This window comes from Schistocerca nitens, chromosome 4 (genome assembly GCF_023898315.1).
Source record: "Schistocerca nitens isolate TAMUIC-IGC-003100 chromosome 4, iqSchNite1.1, whole genome shotgun sequence".
Lineage (NCBI taxonomy): Eukaryota > Metazoa > Arthropoda > Insecta > Orthoptera > Acrididae > Schistocerca > Schistocerca nitens.
Genome location: NC_064617.1, coordinates 777,187,627 through 777,208,762, shown reverse-complemented (window position 1 = coordinate 777,208,762; position 21,136 = coordinate 777,187,627). Strand labels below are relative to the sequence as shown.

General features: G+C 37.6%; 1 protein-coding gene across 1 annotated transcript in view; it reads left to right on the top strand.

Annotated features, from left to right (window-relative positions):
- The window catches only part of LOC126252562 (spondin-1-like), a 692,355-nt gene extending 679,113 nt beyond the window's left edge, over nucleotides 1-13,242 (top strand). The window contains exon 17 of the mRNA XM_049953462.1: nucleotides 12,983-13,242. Within this exon, the coding sequence (XP_049809419.1) occupies nucleotides 12,983-13,161 (179 nt within the window). The 3' untranslated portion in view covers nucleotides 13,162-13,242. The remainder of the gene's footprint in view (nucleotides 1-12,982) is intronic.
- Nucleotides 13,243-21,136: the final 7,894 nt, after the last annotated feature.

The following is a 21,136-nucleotide window of genomic DNA, read 5'->3' as shown; positions in this document are numbered from 1 at the left end:
AAATACTGTACATACATGCGACTTATCAGTAACATGGACATTCCCACTACGCACAGATTCTATATCCTCGACCTGTCTCTGCAGACCAGCCACTTCCTTTACGACTGACCATATGATATTAATTTTATCCTGAGACTTAGCTATTCTATCTGCATACCACATACTTTTTGCCTTACTAATAACTTTTTTAAGCACCTTACAGTACTGTTTGTAATGGGTTGATGCATTTAGATTTTGACTGTTTCTAATGTTTTGATATAATTGCCACTTTGTTCTACAGGATATTCTTATCCCTCTAGTCAGCCACCCAGGCTGCCTGTTTGTGCTAGTACCCTGTTTCGAACGTTCTAACAGAAAGCAACTTTCAAAGAGCAGGAGAAAAGTCTTGAGGAAAGCATTATATTTATCGTCTACTGTATCAGCACTATAAACATCTTGCCACTCTTGTTCCTTGATAAGGTTTACAAAGGTCTCTACAGCAACTGGATCAGCTTTCCTAAAAAGTTGATAACTATATTTAACATGTGTTGCAGCACAAAAATCTTTTAGAGTTAAAAATTGCGCATCATGATCTGAAAGGCCATTCACCTTTTTGCTAACAGAATGCCCTTCTAGTAACGAGGAATTAACAAAAAGGTTGTCTATGGTTGTGCTACTGTTCCCTTGCACTGTCATTGGAAAGAATACGGTTTGCATAAGATTATATGAATTAAGGAGGTCTACCAGCATCCTTTTTCTAGCACAGTCACTTATACAATTAATATTGAAGTCATCCCATATAACAAACTTTTTGTATTTCCTATAAAGTGAACCAAGAACATCCTCTACCTTTAGCAAAAATGTTGTGAAATCGGAGTCTGGGGATCTATAAATAACAAGAGTTAGAAGTTTAACTCCACTAAATTTAACCACACCTGCACAACATTCAAACACCTTTTCAGTACAGTACTTTGAAACATCAATTGACTCAAATGGGATACCGTTTTTCACATACATGGCTACTCCCCCACACTGCGAAGAGCTCCTAGAAAAGCTGCCAGCCAACCTGTATCCTGGTAAAGGAAGCCTCTGAATTATCTTCTTATTTCAGAAGTGTTCAGATATACCAATAATTTCAGAGTCAACATCTATAAGCAGTTCACTAACTTTATCTCTAATCCCTTGTATATTTTGATGAAATATACTAATTCCCTCATTACTCGGATACCTAAGCTTTGTTGAAAATGGTTTCTTTGTTAGAGAGACTTTCCTTAAGCAGGAATACCTATCAGCTGACTTCAATCTAAAAAAGGTGCAGCTCTAACACCCACTAGTACAGGAATTTTCCCATGAGTGATCCCACCACCCCCATCTATGCTGTCACCTATAAGATTAGCCAACCTCCCCTTTCCATACCTGTTGAGGTGCAGGTCATGTCTAGTGAAACCCATCCTGCTGATAGACTCCACCGACACCACTGAAATGTGACTCATGCCTTCTGTCATCAGTGCACCCCCAAGTCTCATGTTATTACGCTTGACAGCTGTATTAAGATGAGGCCGATTGTGACGCTGAAACAGTTCCACGAAATGCACATTCGTGTTGCCAGTCTGAGTGGCTATCTTTTCCAGGTCACCATCTATGTCTTACTCCCCATCCCTATCAATACTATTACCAGCCCCACCCACAATAAGTCCCTGATCCTCTTTAGTAAAATCTCTACATAACACCCTATTTTAACAGTCACCTGAGCCAATCCTGGCTTCACAATGCTGGTGACCTGGTACTCACTCCCCAACACTTCCTGCAACTGCTGGCCTACACCTCTACCATAAGAACTACCTAACAGCAGAACCTTCTTCTTTCTCTTAGACTTTGCAACTGTCCTAGCCACCATAACTGCTGAGGTCTGCTGCATACTTCCTACATCTACAGCTACTAGAGATTCCTCTCCACTAGGCTCTGACAGTTGGTCATATCTATTGCAAACACCAATAGTAAAACTATCTGAAAATCTCCTTCTCCTAGCAGATCTCTTGCCAACAGCCAGCTCCCATTCCCCAACCCCCTTCTCCCTCCTCATCCTAGCTAGCTCCTCCTGTTTGTTTTTCAACTGCACCTGAAGGGCACAGATCTTACGCTCCTGCTCCTCTATCATCTTACTCTTGCTACATAACCTGCAGTTCCAGGAGAGAATCTCACCAGAATGCCCACTGGCTACCCCACTGCATTCCCCCCAGTGAAAATACTTCAAACAAGTCTCACACTGCAATCCACTACTCACGAACCTACGGCAAAGCCCACACTTCTCACTCATGGTAAAATTTTACAGTTATTGAAACAAGAAAACTACTTAATCTAAGTTCCGCTACTATAATAAGAAGTTGTTAAAAACTGACTACAATAATCACAAACTTACTCTACAAGGGAAGTAACTACTATTATTAACAGTATTAATCAACAGCAAATAGAATATAACAAAAGACTAACACAGAAAGAAAATTAAACTTCTAATGACACAGTAACAAAACTGAAAACAGTTCCCAAAAATTTCTTCTGAAAGTATTTCACCAGAAAACACCAAGAACACCAGTTGAAGACTACTAAAGTTCCTAAATAAACCACTATACACAAACAATTAATTAGTACTTAGCTTTCGATGCACCACTAAAGGTGCAACTGGTCAGCACGGAATGTAAACACAGGTAAGAGGTTAAGTTGCTCGATACAAAACACTCACAAATATCAGGTTACAACTCAAGAAAGGTGTAGGTGAATGAAGAAACCACTAATAAGTCACTTATATAGTAAATATTATCACAAAAACCGTTAAAATATGTATCTGAAACCTAAAAATATATGAAAACTTTGAGAGCGATCTCACACGCAGTCACGCGCTTATGACGTCACACCAAGAGTCAAGAAACCAAAGGACCAGCAAAGTTTAATGGCCCTACTGGAAACATATAACATAAAAGCTACCACAGATTCTCCTACAAGAGTTACACCAATAACAAGCTCAACAACTGAGCAAATATTAATAAACACAAATGTAAATCACAAATTCTGCACCAGATATCTTAATGCTGGCTTCAGTGATCACTATGCACAGTTTATTGTGCTTATACAGTATACAAGGAGAAAACATGATTAAAATTGTAGATAATTTGAAGGTATACAGGGTACAAAATTGTACTACACTGAGCTGACATGCCTGGCTGTGACAATGACTACAACCCAGTCGGGCATCTAATCCAACTTAGCTTGGATGCCAGATACCAGCAAATCTTTCAAAACTGCTCCCAATCTATGATGTGTGTTCAAAAAATATTGGGAATTTTGTTGCTTGGAAAGAATTATACTTATTCTTGTTCATAAATGTTACACTCTTAAAAATAGACACCATTAGGTATCTCTCCAAGGGAAGATTCCTCCAACAATCTTTTTTTACTGGAACTTCCTGGCAGATTAAAACTGTGTGCCGGACCGAGACTCGAACACGGGACCTTTGCCTTTCGCGGGCAAGTGCTCTGCCATCTGAGCCACCCAAGTGTGACCCACGCCCCGTCCGCACAGCTTTACTTCTGCCAGTACCTCTTCTCCTTCCAAACTTTACAGAAGCTCTCCTTGCCCATGAAAGGCAAAGGTCCCGAGTTCGAGTCTCGGTCTGGCACACAGTTTTAATCTGCCAGGAAGTTTCACATAAGCACACACTCCGCTACAGAGTGGAAATCTCATTCTGAATCTTTTTTTATCTTAAAGTAGTTCTTCTCATTGATTTTGTTCATTATCATCATACTGTGAACATTGCCAACTTTGGGACCAAACAAAATGTTCAATCATTAGAAAACATGCGCATTTCCAATCCGGATGTGATCGTGCTTCGTGACAATGCATGACCGCACACACCTGTCTGAATTCAACAGAAAAAAAAAACAAGAAATGTTCTGGACCACACTAGAAAATCCACCCTGTAGTCCAGGCTTATTGCCCTGCAAATTTAATTTGTTTGAACCACTAGATGAAGCAATTGGAGGACACAGATTTGGCAATGATGGTGCTGCCAAAGTGTTCATGCATAACTGGCTGCTGACATAGCTATGGTCATTTTATGAAACTGGGTTCAAGAAACTTCCTATTCACTGGAAAAATGTATTTACCATTCAGAAGACTATACAGAAATAAGTTCATCTGTATTAATTTTTCTGAAGCTTAAATAAACTTGCAAAATAATTCCAGTTTATATTTGATTTACCCTTGTATATACTTACGCCAGCACTTTTTCCGATCCTCTGAACACTTCTGTAACTTGCAACAAAATAACAAAGAGAATATAATGGGAAAAATATATACATTAACATTCATTTCCTGTAATGGATAATATTATCCTGTTTCATTTGCTGAGCTCATTGTTCAGTTGCAGAGGGAAGCTGACAGAAAAATGGAAAAGTATTGGGAATGTGAATGACAAAGTATCAGTGCCACAATCATTCTAGTATCATATACACACATCCCCATTCTTCTGTCAGCATCCCTCTGAAATTAAACAATGACCACAGCAAATGGCAAGGAATAATATTATCCATCACAGATATTGAACATTCATTTATAATTTTCTCCTGCTCTATATTCTGTGTCCTTGATCCCATGTTTGAACCACGCCACTCCTTAAATTTTGAATAAAAATCCTCAGCAATTGTGGCAAAAGACTTCTGACATAAGAAGTCACCCTCATTCTGCCATTGGTCTTGTCAAAGACAGCAGAGGAGCAGACACAGATTCAAGGCACTCTCTTGCCCTTGTGATGGGAAACTCTCTCCACAACATGGCAGAATCAGCAATGATCAACTGCATGGGATACAGAAGGCAATGGAAACCACTGCATTAAAGACACGTAATGTGTATCCACAGGACATGTGGCCTTTAACTGAAAAAGTGTCATCATGATCTTTCCATCAGCAAAAAGAGTCCAGGCTAGTCCCCCATTTGGATCTCCAGGATAGGACTTCCAAGAAGGAAATAACCATGAGAAAGAAACTGAATAACCAATGAAAGGATAATGTTCTATGAGTTGGGGCATGGAATGTAAGAAGTTGGAACATGATAGGGAAGCTGGAAAATCTAAAAAGGGAAATAAGGCTCAATCTAGATACAGGGAGTATCAGGACAGAGAAATGGAAAGAAGACAAGGATTTCTGATCAGACGAGTATAGGGTAATATCAACAGCAGCAGAAAATGGTACAGCAGGACTAGGATTCCTTATGAACAGGAAGGTAAGACAGAGAGTGAGTTACTGTGAACAGTTCAGTGATAGCATTGTTCCATAAAGGGAGATGAAAATCTAATAGTTGTGGGGGATTGGAAATCAGTTGTAGTGAAGGAGTAGAGGAAATGACTAGCAGAGAATATGGGCTTGGTAGCAGGAATGAGGGAGGAGTAAGACTAACTGAGTTCTGCAATAAAGTTCAGATAGTATGGCAAGTGATCTGTTCAACAACCACAAGAGCAGGAGATATATTTTGAAAAGGCTGGGAGATACAGGAGGATTTCAGCTAGGTTACATCATGGTCACACTGAGATTTTGAAATCAGATACTGGACTTAAGGCATACCCAGAGTCAGCTATACACTGAGGTGACAAAAGTCATCAGATAGCGATATGCACAAATAGAGATGGCAGTAGTATCGCATACACAAGATACAAAAGGTTAGTGAATTGGCGGAGCTATTATCTGTACTCAGGTGACTAATTTGAAGGTTCTGGCTTGATTGTGGCCATACAATGGGAATTCACAGACTTTTAACGTGGAGCAGTAGCGGGAGCTAGATGCCTGGGACATTCCATTTTGGAAATTGTTTAGAAATTCAGTATCCCGAGAACCACAGTATCAAGAGAGTGCCAGGAATACCAAATTTCAGGCATTACCTCTCACCACAAACAATGCAGTGACTGATGGCCTGCACTTAACAAAAAAGAGCAGCAGTGTCTGTGTAGAGTTGTCAGTGCTAACAGACAAGCAACACTCCATGAAATAGCCACAAAAGTCAATGTGGAATATACAACGAATGAACATATCTGTTAGGAGAGTGTGGAAAAATTTGGTGTTAATGGGCTATGGCACCAGACGTCCAACACGAATGCCTTTGCTTATTTATTTAATCGTGTCCAAGTCATAGACAACCCACATATTACATGTACACACAAATACAAATACAATACACATATGTATAAGTAAAACAAACCCAAAATGGGGAGTCACATTACAATATAAAGACAAACATAGTATATATATCATATCACGTCGCGCCAAAATCCAGCGCATTTAACTGCCACTGCCGTAGCGTTTGCCAGATCTTCTTTCCTGCACACTTCCCCCATGTTGCTGCATTCCAGGAGGTGGTCCATTGTTTGGGTCTGTCCGCACTGGCACGTGTCCGTCCCATCTCGGTATCCCCATTTACACATGTTTACATTGCATCTGCCCACCCCAGTTCGTAGGCGGTTGAGGGTTCTCCATAGTGGCCATTTTAGTTCATTTCCAGAGGCCAATTGCTCGTTGGGTGAGATTAGAGGTGCCTGGTCTCCCGTAGGCAGTGTTGCTTTCCATTTTGACAATCTGGCCTTTTGTTTTGAGGTTTCGATCGGTTGAACTGAGGTGAGGAAACTCCATCTTGATTTTAGACGTGTGTGTGGTGGGTTTTGTCCGAAGAGAGGATGGCACTGGTCGCGCAACTGCTTGAGGCGCTCTGCTTCGCTTGCTATAGCTCATCTGATGTTGGGTGGAGCTATGCCACTAAGCAAATAAAGTTGGCTAACTGGGGTGGGTCTTAGGCATCCCGTGATTACGTGACAGGTATCGTTCAGCAAAGGATCCACTCGTTTCGCATGCGCTGATCTTCCCAAACTGGGGCAGCGTATTCAGCAACCGCGTAGCAGAGTGCAAGTGCCGACGTACATAAAGTATGTGGGTCGGCACCCCATTTTGTGGAGATGAGCTTACTCAGAAGGTTGTTTCTTGTTGATAGTTTGCCCCTGAGCTTGTCTACAAGATCTCTGTAAGTAAGTGTGCGATCAAGGGTGACGCCTAAATAACAAGGAGTGCTGCTGAACGCAATCCGTTGGTTGTTCCACGTGATGTTTAGGGTATGTTTGGCGTCTCAGTTTCGAAGATGGAATAGGCAGGATAATGTTTTTGCTGTGTTTGGGCGTAGGCAGTTGGCTTCGTAGTATGGCGTTAGACCGTTGAGGGCATTCGTAAGGCTAATTTCTATGTCGTTAAAGTTCCGACCCTGCACGGCTATTGCAAGATCATCCGCGTAAGCAAAGCTCCTAGTCCCTGGTGCAACTGGTTGATCGTTCACATATATGTTGAAAAGAGTAGGGGCGAGGACACTGCCTTGGGGTAGTCCATTTTTCTGGATATGCCATCGGCTTCGCTTCCCTCCTAGGTTTACGATGAACCGTCTTTGCTAATAGCATGACATCACCTGCAGTGCTTCTCCTGGGGTAATGACCAAATTGGTTGGACTCTATATGACTGGAAAACTGGAAAATCATTGCATGTTCAGATGAGTCCTGATGGTTGGTAAGACTCTATGAAGCCATGGACCCAAGTTGTCAACAAGGCACCATGCTGGCTCCATAATGGTGTGGGCTGTGTTTGTATGGTAGGGACTGGGTCCTCTGGTCCAACTGAACTGATTGTTGATTGGAAATGGTTATGTTCAGTTACTTGAAGACCAATTGTAGCCGCTCATGGACTTCAGTTATGGATGATAATGTGCCACAGTTGTCTGCAACATTCGAGCGAATGATTTGGCCATTCAGACCACCCAGCATGAATCTCATTGAACATTTGTGGGACATAATCAAGAGGTCAGTTCAGTCACAAAATCCTGCACCTGCAACATGTTCACAATTATGGATGGCTATATAGACAGTGTGGCTCAGTATTTCTGCAGGGGAATTCTAGTGACTTGGTGAGCTCATGCCACATCAAGGTGCTGCAATACATTGAGCAAAAGGAGGTCCGACACAGTATTTAGAGATATCCCATGACTTTTGTCACCTCAATGGAGATTCATATCACAATTTGATAATTACGAAGAGTAGGGTGAAGTTTGAGAGACTAGTCAGAAAGATCATTCAGAAAGAAGTGGGATATGGCTACAGATACTGTAATGATGTACAGCTCAGCAGGCAGTTCAGTTAAAGAGTAACGGACATTTCCAAAAAAGGTAGTCACAAAAGTTGGAGAGAAAAACATAGGTATAAGGAAGGTAACTGTAAAGAAACCATGGGTAACAGATCATATACTTCAGCTGATCAACAAAAAAATGGAATTCAGGAATGCATAAACAGAAGTCACATAAGAATTAAGTAAATAGGATGTGCAGGGTAGCTAAAGTGAAATGGCTGTATGAAAAATGTGAAGACACTGGAAAAGGAATGAATGTTGGAAGGACTGACTATTAAATGCAGAGGAAAGAGAAGATAGGTGGAAAGAGGGCACTGAGGGTTCTATGATGGGGAGGACTTATCTTATGATCTGATAAAAGAAGAAACAGGAGTTTGCGGGGAAGAGACAGGGGATCCAGTATTAGAATCAGAGTTTAGAAGAGCTTTGGAAGGCTTATAATCAAATAAGGTAGAAGGAGTAGATAACATCCCTTTGGAATTTTTAAAATCACTGGGTGAAGTTGCAACAAATTGATTATTCACATTGGTGTGTATAATGTATGGGACTGGCGATATACTCTCAGACTTTCAGAAAAACATAATGTATGGTGTGTATAATGTATGGGACTGGCAATATACTCTCAGACTTTCAGAGAAACATCACCCACAAAACTCCCAAGATTGCACGAGCCAACAAGAGTGAGAACAGTCACACAGTCAGCTTGACAGCTCATGTATCCAAGTTACTGACAAGCATAATATACAGAAGAGTGGAAAATAAAATTGAGGATATGTTAGATTACAATCAGGTCTGCTTCAGTAAAGGTAAAGGCACCAGAGAGACAGTTCTGATGTTGCAGGTGATAGTGGAAGCAATGTTGAAGAAAAATCAAGACACATTCATAGGTTTTATCAACCTGGAGAGAGTGTTCGACAATGTAAATTGGTGCAGGATGTTCAAAATTCTGAGAAAAATAGGGGTGAACTATAGGGAAAGGCAAGTAATATATAACAAATAATGGAAAATCCAGGATAGAATGTAACAATATTATGAGAAGCAAAGCTGCTACTCACCATATGGCGGAGATGCTGAGTCGCAGATAGGCACAACAAAAAGATTTTCACACTTAAAGCTTTCGGCCAAAGGCCTTTGTCAACAATAGACACACACACACACACACACACACACACACACACACATGCAAATCACATACACAACTGCAGTCTCAGGCAACTGAAACCACATTCACATATATAATATGTATAAAAACCAAGAGGGAACAATAAGAGTGGAAGACCAAAAATGTAGTGCATGGATTAAAAAGGGTGTAAGAAAGGTATGTAGTCTTTATCCCTGATGTTCAGTCTATACATGAAAGAAGCAATGACAGAAATAAAAGAAAGGTTCCAGAGTGGGATCAAAACCCAAGGTGAAAGAATATTAATGCTAAGTTTCACTGATGACACTGCTATCCTCAGTGACAGTGAAGAAGAATTACAGGGCCTGTTGAATTTGATAAGCAGTCTAATGAGTTCAGAATATGATTGAGAGTAAACTGAAGAATGATGGAAGTAATGAGAAGTAACAGAAATTGGAACACTGAGAAACTTAACATCATAATTGGTGATCAAGAAGCAGGTGAAGTTAAAGAATTCTGTTATCTAGGCAGCAAAATAATCCACAATGGACAGAGGAAGGAGAACATAAAAAGAAAACTGTCACTGGCAAAGAGAACATTCCTGTCCAACTAGTATCAAACATAGGTCTTAATATGAGGAAGAAATTTCTGAGAGTGTATGTTTGGACCACAGTATTGCATATTAGTGAGACATGGACTGTGGTAAAACTGGAACAGAAAAGAATGGAAGCATTTGAGATGTGGTGCTACAGAAGAATGTTGAAAATTAAGTGGACTGATAAGGTAAGGAATGAGGAGGTTTCCCAGAGAAACAGTGAGGAAAGAAATATATGGAAAACACCGACAAGAAGAAGAGATACTGTGATAGGGAATGTGTTAAGACCTCAAGGAATAACTTCCATAGTGATAGAGAAAGTCGTAGATGGTAAAAACTGTAGAGTAAAACTGAAATTCAGATACATCCAGCAAATAATTGAGCACATAGGTTGCAAGTGCTATTCTGAGATGAAAAGGTTGGCACAGGGACAGAATTCATGGTGGACCTCATCAAACTAATCAGAAGACTGATGACTCAAAACAGAAATATTCTGTGTTACTTCGTTGCTTGTTATCAATTTACAGCTACTTAAGAAGTGCATTTTGATTGTCTTTTATACATGTCCATTTAATTAATATGCTTATTAAATTTACTGTGTTTAATTACCTGACAGAAACATTATTTTGAGTTACTCATTTATTTTTTCCCCTGCTGTACATAATTCCGTCTGGTTCTTGTTTTATGATCATGGATAAAATTGTCTGTACAATAGCTGCAAATTTTGTTATGGGGTATTCTGAGGACTGGTGGATATAAAAACACATACAGCACAATTTAGATCACCAACTTCTCAAACACATTAGATAATGGTACAAGCTTCAGCTGTCATTCTTGTGTTCCCAAAAGTATTAGACACCAGTCATCGTATTTCTCTGTATGCTGATGACACCTCTGGGGTTTGCTGGGCACGTAGTAATGATGACCTAAATTCAGTGGTACAGAATTTTGTTGAAAAAGCCCAAACACATTTTGAAAAAGAAAACCTGAGGGTCAATATTAACAAAACTAATTTAATTTATTTTAAGACAAGTAGTTCAAATAAAAATACTGTTCTAAATGAGGACATTCAGGAAAATACCTGTTCAGAATGTAAATTTCTGGGGATATATATAGATGACAGACTTTCGTGGAATCAGCAAATAGATCATGTCTGTCATAAAATAACATCTAGTCTGTATTTACTAAGGAGATTAGTTCAATATTTAGATATCGAAGCAATAAAAATAGCGTATTTTGGGTTGGTGTATCCCCATCTATCTTATGGAATTGTATTGTGGGGTGGGTGTAGCCAATACAATATAAAAAGGGTATTTGTATTGCAGAAAAGAGTAATAAGAACTATGGCAAAAGTAAGACCCAGAACTTCATGTAAAAACCTGTTTATTAAGTTTAATATTATGACTATCTATGCAGTATATATGTTTCAATCAATATTATTAGTGAAAAAAGACAAAAAAGTGACAAACAGGAATATGGAAATCCATGATTACAATACAAGACAAAAATCAGACTTTCATATGGTGAGCAGACGATTGAATCTAACAACAAATACTCCATTCATTAAGGGAGCAATATTTTATAATTCTCTGCCAAACAACCTGAAACAGCTTTCTGGTAGAATTTTTAAAAACGAGTTAAAAAAATGGCTTGTATTGAAGTGCCCATACAGTATGGTGCTGACATGATTTGACCTCAGGAAGGCTGTATTAAATATACTTAAATGATATTTTACTTAGTAGCACGTAATCTATTTATATTGTGTATCAATAATCTAAATGTAATTATTATAACATTGCCCATGCATGTTAAATACATGTTTCGAGCAGTAAGATAAATAAATAAATAGATAAATAAATCCATATCTGTAACCTGAAAATGTCATCCATTTTCTGTGTATTGATATTCATAAATGGATTGCATTAGTGAAAAATAAATATATATAAGAATAATATCTAACTGCAAGGAAATGGTTATTAACCAACATGTCAGAACTCTAAAGGTATAGCATATGATTATACACACTAATGTTTTCATGTGTTCATTCCAGTGAATGACAGTCAATACTCATCATTTTGTGCTTGTTGTACAGCGCATACAGTTATCATACAAATTAAATCTGATATTATCATGTTTCCTCTGTAACCTGAAATTTTCTTTTACGTTCATTTTTACTTTATTATGCATGTGCCATCTGTACACACTCTTAACAATTTTGTTCACTTACTCAAGCAAGAGTTGTGTTCTTTTGGCAATTAACTATATTGTTGCAGTCAACTGCAGAGAGGATGCTTTCTCCATAACTATATTACACAACAGTCATTTATGTATTATCATAACTTTGCTGGTCAGGTTCCCTTTCCTGATGAGCCTTTATGGAAATAGACTTGGGCCTAATAAATATTTTGCCAAAAAACTATCCCTACCCTTTGTGTCCTGTTTGCCCTTATATAATGAGAGCTACCTATTAGTTATTCCTCTCATTATGTTTATTATAGTTCAATCAGTAAACTTCTGTGTTCAACAGTACCAAATACACTTGAGACGTCTACAAATGTTCTTCTGGTGCAGTCACTCTATGCAGGTGTTGTTTTCAGTCTGTTAACTTTTAAGTTAGCTGGCTCCTCATTTAGTTTTGGCTGTGGCCAACATTACCTGGTTGACAGTACTGTGTGTGGTATCCATTTTGTCACCTGTATACATTGTTAGTCCTTAAATCAATGGTAGGTAAAGGCTGCCTTTCATCATTTTTGTTTGTTGTTTCTGTACTGCAATTTTCATTATTGTAATAATGACAATATTATGAAAAGGATAAATTATTACTCACCATACAGAGGAGGCACTGAGTCACAGACAGGAACAACAAAAAGACTGTTATACATTTAAGCTCCCAGCCAAAAGACCTGCATCTAAAGTAGAAAACACACACACAAGCACAACTCATGCACACATGGGCACTGTCTCTGACAACTGCACCAGATGGGAGAAGCAATCGATGGGTGGTGAGGCTCTAATCCTTTTCATAATATTGTCATTATTCCACCCTGTACTTTCCATTGTTGTAACATATCCACTAACTCAACATTTCAGTTTTAGATCATGACTGTCAGCTAGCAGAGTGGAGTGCATGGTCTCACTGCTCAGCAACATGTGGACATGCATACCGACAGCGCACCAGAAGTATTATCCAGCCTCGGAAACCTGGAGGAGCACCTTGTGGAGCACGACTACAAAAGGAGAAATGTGAGCTTCCAATATGCAAAGATTGAAGTATGGTAGGACTGAGTGGTTATACAGTAACGTGATTTTTAAATCAAAGTATCATAAGCAGAAGAAAAAAAACATGAAAGTATGATACATGTGACATTCTGTCTAAGTCATATTAGGTTCACTGATGAATGAAGTACAGTAATGTAAGCCATTCCGTTCAAACTTTAATCCCATTATGAACTTAACTTAAAATTTAATTTCACAAGTCAGCATTAGAAGGCAGATCACAACCACAGTACAGAGGTGTTCATTACAATAATGTTCAGTGCAAAATAATACTTTGTAATGCATTCTTATTTCCCCAAATTTCTACTGTATTCTTTTATCATTCTTGTGACAACAATTTCTGTAACTGTGTACAGCTGCATATTGTGTGATTTGAAGGAAATAAAAAGAAACAAGGAAAATGGAAATAGTGTATTTAAGAAAAAAGCCATCAGGTGGCATGTATGTAATGAAAGTTGTGCTGAATATCATTGAATAATGTACTTTGTAGATGGATGCATTTTTAGTGTGTGCTGTATTATCCAGTATTCTGTGAATGGAGAAGGAATAGCAAATGTGATTCAATAAAACTTTTTTATTGGAAGATAATACAGGGTTTCACCTAATGTTACATGAAAGTATGCATCCCTGCCTAATCGTGAGATGCAATTGCATACTAAATACAATGATTTTGATTTGTGTTAGAAAGCAAAATCTGTTGAGGTATTACATATCTAAATGACAGCATATATTTGATAGAAATCTGAAAAGAAAATTTATGATATTTATTTATTCTCACCATCTTAGACTCTTATCTGTACCAGTAACAGTATGTCTATACTAGCTGCCTTGTATGCTTCAAGTATATTGCAGTAGGATTTCAAAACGAGAAAAAATGTCATTTTTGCACACCAACAGTACAAATATGCATCTCTTGTAAAAACCAAGGAAAAAGATACATGAAGTATTTCATATATTGTTATATAATAGTTTTAAAGTATGTGCCTCTTGCAATATTCTGGGAATGGATATGAAAAGTTCATTGCAAATGGATTCAGGAACCAGTTTTATTTGAATTCCAAACAATTGTATGTATTTATTTCTGTCATCAAGTGGATACTTAGATTTCTGCAAGTCTCCAAGCATTAAATAAATAAGCACCCACTTTATGCTGGACACATAAAATGAAAAGCAGCCACAAATTACAATGTGAATTTTCAGCATCTTGCATCAACTAATAATTTCTGTCCCTGTCACTTCTTAATAGTCTGTCCCAGCAACAGTGATTTACATAAACCTTCCTGAAACAGACAAATACCATGAAAAGCATTTTTATGTAGAAACACAAAGTGGAGACAGTACATCCTCTATGCTCATGAAGTACATCAAGAGAAATACATGTGGGAGTAGTACAGTATTGTTCATCATTTCCATTTTTTATTTCATGATGTAAGCTTACAGTGCATTGCATTCTGATGCCATTCACACATTTTTATTACTAGTTCTACATGATTATGCATACTGTAGCTTTTATAATAAGCATTTGTTTTGAGATCTCCAAGGTTGGCTCTAAACACAAAAATGTTTTTCCATAACCCTCTAAATTGTGACTGTAGTGAAGATAAAATGGAGATGATTAGATGGCAGGAAACATGCAGGAGCATCTTGGTTGCTCTTAGCTGAAGACTATAATGCATGTTTAGATGAGACTTTTATCCAGCAGTGGGTGTCAAATGGTTGGTCATGATAAAGTTTATGAATAGAGTCTACTGCATACCTATGGAAAGCAGTGTAATATGATTCAAATAGCTCTTTTCTTTGTTGTATAAATCTCTTCAAACTGTTAGACTGTCCCACAAATTATTGTGAAACATGAGTTATGAGGGCCAGAAAATATGTGAAGTGTGCCATTCTGGCATGTACAAACTTGAAGTAATTGTGACAGAAAAACAAGCTGAACTGAACTTCTGTGAATTTTTCATTACATGTTTGATCACATTTCAGTACTGGTCAGTGTACATCCTAAACATTTTTTCTAAATCCTGACATTCTAACATTTTTATTTTTATTTGAGTGTATGTAATTGTTTTATTTAAATTAAATGTTTATTGTTAAAATATTCTAAGTATCTTTAGTTGTTCTTCAATAAAACATTCCCCTCAGTTTTATACAGGTGGTAATGAAAACCACATAATATACTGCTATGCATACAAATAAAATTAATTTCTCTCTTAGTGTGCAGTCTTGTTCAAATTAACTGGAAATGAATGGATACCTCTGTTAAATCACCGTTTACAGAAGTGATTGTAAACTGTATTAATAGTGCTGTGTGGTTTATCATCCACAACTATTGAAATGTTAGTACTGGACTACAGTAAATGTTAACTGTAAATATCCAAAGTTCTGAAGTGCCTTTGAAAAGAAAAATCTGGCTTTCTACAAGTATTTATTACAACAATCTTTTTTGTTTCTTCTTACTAATTCTTAACTGTGAGTATGTTAGGTGCTGTCACTGTCGTAAAGAGAATGTTCTGTTGTTATCACAACATAGGTCAACAACATACAGAAACATCAAGAAGTCTAACTTAAATACTCAAGTGGCAATTTCTAACCATCTGAATACAAGAAGGTGCAGGAATCGTACTCATTGACTGCTCAAGAAAGATTGTTTATGGCATTGTCCACAGTTTTTACAGAATGTTAAAATACATAGCTATCACATTTTAATAACAACACAAAAGACAGAAATGATAAATCATACTTAAAGAATTTGGCACTGAAGTTATTTCAGATAACTACGGGCTGTGTATGGTATTCTTCAAATATTAATAACAGGTTGCATTTTCTGGAGCAGATTTTTAGGCATGCACTTTTCTACCTGTTTTCTACCCAAGATCACTACAATTTTTCTAGGAACTCAAATTTTGTTTTTTAAGTATTTACCATCTAACATGTTTTTCTAATAAAACTAGACATTTCGATACAGAAGAATTAGAGCTACACACCAATAACACTGGCTTTTTGAAAGGTTTGCATTTTAAAACTTGAATTATCATGCTGCAATATTTTTGAGTGGTAATATTTCATAAATTACAAAATTTAGAAAACAAGAGAAGATGTTGTTTACATAGTATTGAATGAAGGATTACAAATGAGGTAGGCCAATCCTAAAACCAACAAATATTATTTTTTGAGTGCAAATGGTTTTCATGAGTCTCCAGTTATGGAGATTTTCTTAGAGACAATGTTTCTACACAAAATATTTAAACTGTTATCATCAGACAAGGGTAATTATACATTGAAAAATAAATTTTAGAAAACTGCATCTTAACAAAGATTCTCATTCTGTTTTGGTCTGACAGAACACTTCAGGTTCTTGTTAGAAGCATTCATGCAATCCATGCTGCACATGATCACAAATGCAACCCAATGCACCTATCACATATGTGCGACTCTCCCTTTTTGCTGAGTTGTTCTTCAAGCTCTGCAGTAACAAGTTCCACAGAACATTTCATCCTAGGCTATCATACTGCTCAAATAGTGACAGTATTCACATTAATGTGAGAGACATTCTCAGCAATGTGCCTGATATCATTCTACGTTATCTATTAGAGAATGTGGTCCAAATTGGTATTGCATTTGTTACTATTGCTGTAGTATTTTCTTTCACTAAATAACCTAAGTCATGGCTGAGCTCTGCATATTTAAAAATACTAGTTGCCTGGTAATATCATTTGCAGAGTTCTGTACAAGTGGTGTCCTGGTGCACTTTCTCCCAAACTCCTACTTAGGCAATAACGTATAACGTAAGGCCTTTCCTTTCTAGACTTAGCTTGTACTTTATATCCAGTATAATCACACTGCTCCTGGAATTGTTGGATGGTCTGATGCTTTCATTCAGTCTCCAGAGTACTGAAGCAATTGCAGGTGCCTTGAGTAAAGCTATCAGACTTACAGTATCTCCTGGGTCTTTTCATTGATTTGATTGGAAATTAGTCTTCTTATCTAGCTCCAACATTTATGCAAACAACAGCTTACTATAATGCTAACCCTTAATTCCTGGACCATTCCAGTTCTGTGATTTTATATATATGATCTAACTGTGATTAAATGTTCACCATCATAGTTTGCACATTTGCAATAAGACGCATTACAAAACTGATCTGGGTGCAAATCAACACATGTAGAAAATCTAGTTTAGCTCCTGCATTACTTCCTGGTAAGTTGAAAGCAAAGTCAATCGAAGCACTTGGAGCAGGGATACATGATGAGACCATCATCACATTCTGTAAATGATAATGTATGTACATCTATAATTCTTGGCAAGCGATGGCGGAACACACATAATATATGTACATCTGTTAGTCTTGGCAAGCAGCGGCAGAACACACACATAAAAAAAGTTATAATTAGACAAGTTTTAGGAGGCTGTGGCTCCTTCTGCAGGCAGAAAGATAGAAGGAAAAGGAAGAGGGGTGAAGGAAAAGGACTGGAGAGATGTAGGAAAATGGGTAGATTTTGGAAAAGTCACCCAGAACCAAGGGTCAGTGGAGACTTAACCGAGATGGTGAAAGGAAAGACTTGTTATTGCGGACAGTATCAGGCAAGATTTGAAGAATAAGAGTAACTCATAATCACAAGAACCAGTCACAACTGTAAAGTGTATCCAATTAAATTATTTTGTCAAAAATTGATTGTTTTCATTGTTTTGTACTTCTTGGCAATCATTTCTGGAAATCAGTAACATGGGTTTGGTTATTTTGTACCATGTCCTTAGTTATTACATTTGACAGTTAACAACAGGTAAAATTGATTGCTTGATAGACTTAATTTCTTCAATAGCTTTGTTTCTGTTGACAGTTCAGATGTCTCCTTGACTTTGAGCCATTTGAATAAGTTTATGTGTAACCAAAGAGTTTTCGCTATCATACAGTTTTTGTTGTAAACATGATATCTGCAGCTGATTTCATCTCTATTTGAATCATATGCCAACCAGTATAATAAATATTAACAATATTCTTACCCATAAAGGAAATTCCTGATAATCATAGGGTGAAGTTCCTTATGTTTTGGTCATTCGTTCCATTACTACTATTAAGTTTTGTAAGCTATGATGACTCTTCACAGCAGAATTAACAAGTCTTCTGTATAAATTATAAACTTCATCATTATGTAAAATAATCAATAATTATTGTTGCTGTCTTGAGGGGTTTTAAGTACTTTGCACTCTGCTCCACAACAAGAACACATTAAACAATAAATGCACAAATTTTTAATTAGTGCAAATATTTTCAAAACTTATCCTGAAATTTTCATGGTATGAAGAAAGCATTCACGTCATTGATGTTAAGTATGTTCTCGTCAGGTCTCAGGTCCAATCTTCAGGCTGTAGATTTTGTGATTAAAATAAAAATGCCCACTCAGCCTGTGCTATGATTTTTAACTTTCCCCAATCAACCTTCTTTCCTTCCTGACGAAGGAAATTTTAGTTCCAAAAGCTGGTATAAAGTATGCACTTTTATATGTCTATCAGCAGTATTATCTTTCCTCCAGAAGCTAAGTATTGGGCAGAAACCCTATCACATAATTTTATAGCTATCTTGAGATCTGTCATTTATTCCAATTTCATTCATGTCATAGATAAGTATTCCATACAAATAGTTCACATAAAATTTTCCAAAATTGTTATAGTTGTGTAAATCATACAAAACTGGCTTGATGACATTTTACATAGACTGACTGAAAGCTCAGTGAAGACTGACAGAATTTTCAGTTAAGACTGACTGCAGGACTACCTATGATGCCTATTTAAAGAGCTGTGTAGGATTTTTTTTCTCTTAAAATATTAAAATACATAGTGATTATATATTCACCCACCCGGTTAGCTGTGCAGTCTAATGCACTGATTTCCGAGCGGGAAATTCCCTGCCACGAATCCTCCCGGCAGATTAGTGTCGAGGTCTGGTTTGCCAACCAGTTTGTGGATTGTTTTTAAGGTGGTTTTCCATCTGTCTTGTTGAATGCAGGCTGGTTCCCTGTATTCCGCCTCAGTTACACTATGTCAGCAATTGCTGCGCAAACACTATCTCCACATATGCGTACATCATAATTACTGTACCATGTGAAGATTGGGGTTACACTCGTCTGGTGTGAGACATTTCCAGGGGGGATGGGTCACTGGGGGCCGAACCATGCAATAGCCCTGGGTTCGGTGTGGGGTGAATGGACTGCTGTAGCCTGTTGTGAGGTTGTGAACCACTGAGGGCTAAGGCAGGGCAAAGCCTCTCTGTCGTTTCTAGGTCCCCAGTTCCATACGATATGATATGAAATGATTATATATTCAATAACTATATTAAGGAAAGGAATTATAGGCAACGTATTCACACAATTGGTAATGAAGCCATTTCACATAACTATAATATGGATATAATACTCAAGCCTGAAATAAGGTTCAACTTTTATAGATGTAATTTTGGTTTCATAGTTGTTTTTAAAACACAACAAGAATATTCCGGAAAACAAATTTTCACATTTCATAAATGTCTTTAACTAACATCTTTGCTTCGCTACATTATACATTTTTCAGAAAATAAAAAGTCTGGCCCACAAAATACTTAATTTTTTTCCGAGACATCAGTCTTCTGATTGGTTTGCTGTAGCACACCACTATTCATCTCTTGTGTCAACTTCATTTCATTGTACCACTTGCACCCTACATCCTCAGTTGTTTATTGGATGTATCTACATTTATACTCTGCAAACCACCGTGAGGTGCTTGCAGAGGGTACACCCTATTGTACCAGTTATTAAGGTTCTTCCTCTTCCATTCATGTATGGAGTGTGGGAAGAATGACTGTTTGAATGCCTCTGTGCGTGCAGCAGTTATTCTAATTTTATCTTCATGATCCCTATGTGCGTGTATTCCTAAAGTCATCATTTAAAGGAGGTTCTTGAAACTTTGTTAATAGACTTTCTCGGGATAATTTATATCTATCTTCAAGAGTCATCCAGTTCAGTTTCTTCACTATGGATAAAACAAACCTGTGACCATTTGTGCAGCTCTTCTCTGTATACATTCAATATCCACTGTCAGTCCTGTTTGGTACATGTCCCTCACACTTGAACAATATTCCAGAACAGGTTGCACAAGTGATTTGTAAGCAATCTCCTTTGTAGATTGATTGCACTTCCCCAATATTCTACCTATAAACTGAAGTCTACTACCTGATACCAATTTTTGTCTTCTCCTAGAGTTTTCACCTTCTCCAGCACTTGTAGCACCTCACAAATAATTCCCTGCTATCTTATCATATGTCCTATCAATCTGTCCCTTCTTCTTGTCAGTGTTACCCATAAGTTCCATTCTTCACTGATTCTGCAAAGAACCTCCTTATTCCTTATCTTATGAGTCCATCTAATTTTATAAATCCTTTTATAGGATCACATCTCAAACCTTTCGATTCTTTTCTAGTATACCCACAGTTCATAATTCATTGCCATACATTACTGTCATCCAAATGCATATTCTCAGAAATTTCTTCCTCAAGTTAAAGCTTGTTTTTGATACCAGAAGACTTCTTTTGGCCATGAACAGTCTCTTTGCCTCTGTTAGTCTACTTTTCAAACACTCGTTGATTCATCCATCATGTGTTTTTTGCTTTGAAGGTAACAGAAGTTCTTCACTTAGTCTACTTCATGGTCACCAGTTTTGATGTTATCTTTATAGTTAATTTATAGTTACTAACAAAGAGATAGAGGGGCTGGCCAGTACTTACCTCAGCTCAGTACAGCCGATAGATACACAAAACAGAACAGAAAATTTACGTTCCTAGCTTTCGGAACTTTGTTCCTTCGTCAGGGAGGAGAGAGGGAGAAAAAGAGGAAGAAGGGAAAGTGGATTCAGTTACTTACAACCCAGGTTATGAAGCAACAGGGAAAGGTAAACAGGGAGGGTAGCAAGGATGGAGGCATGGTTGTCAGTGGGAAGCC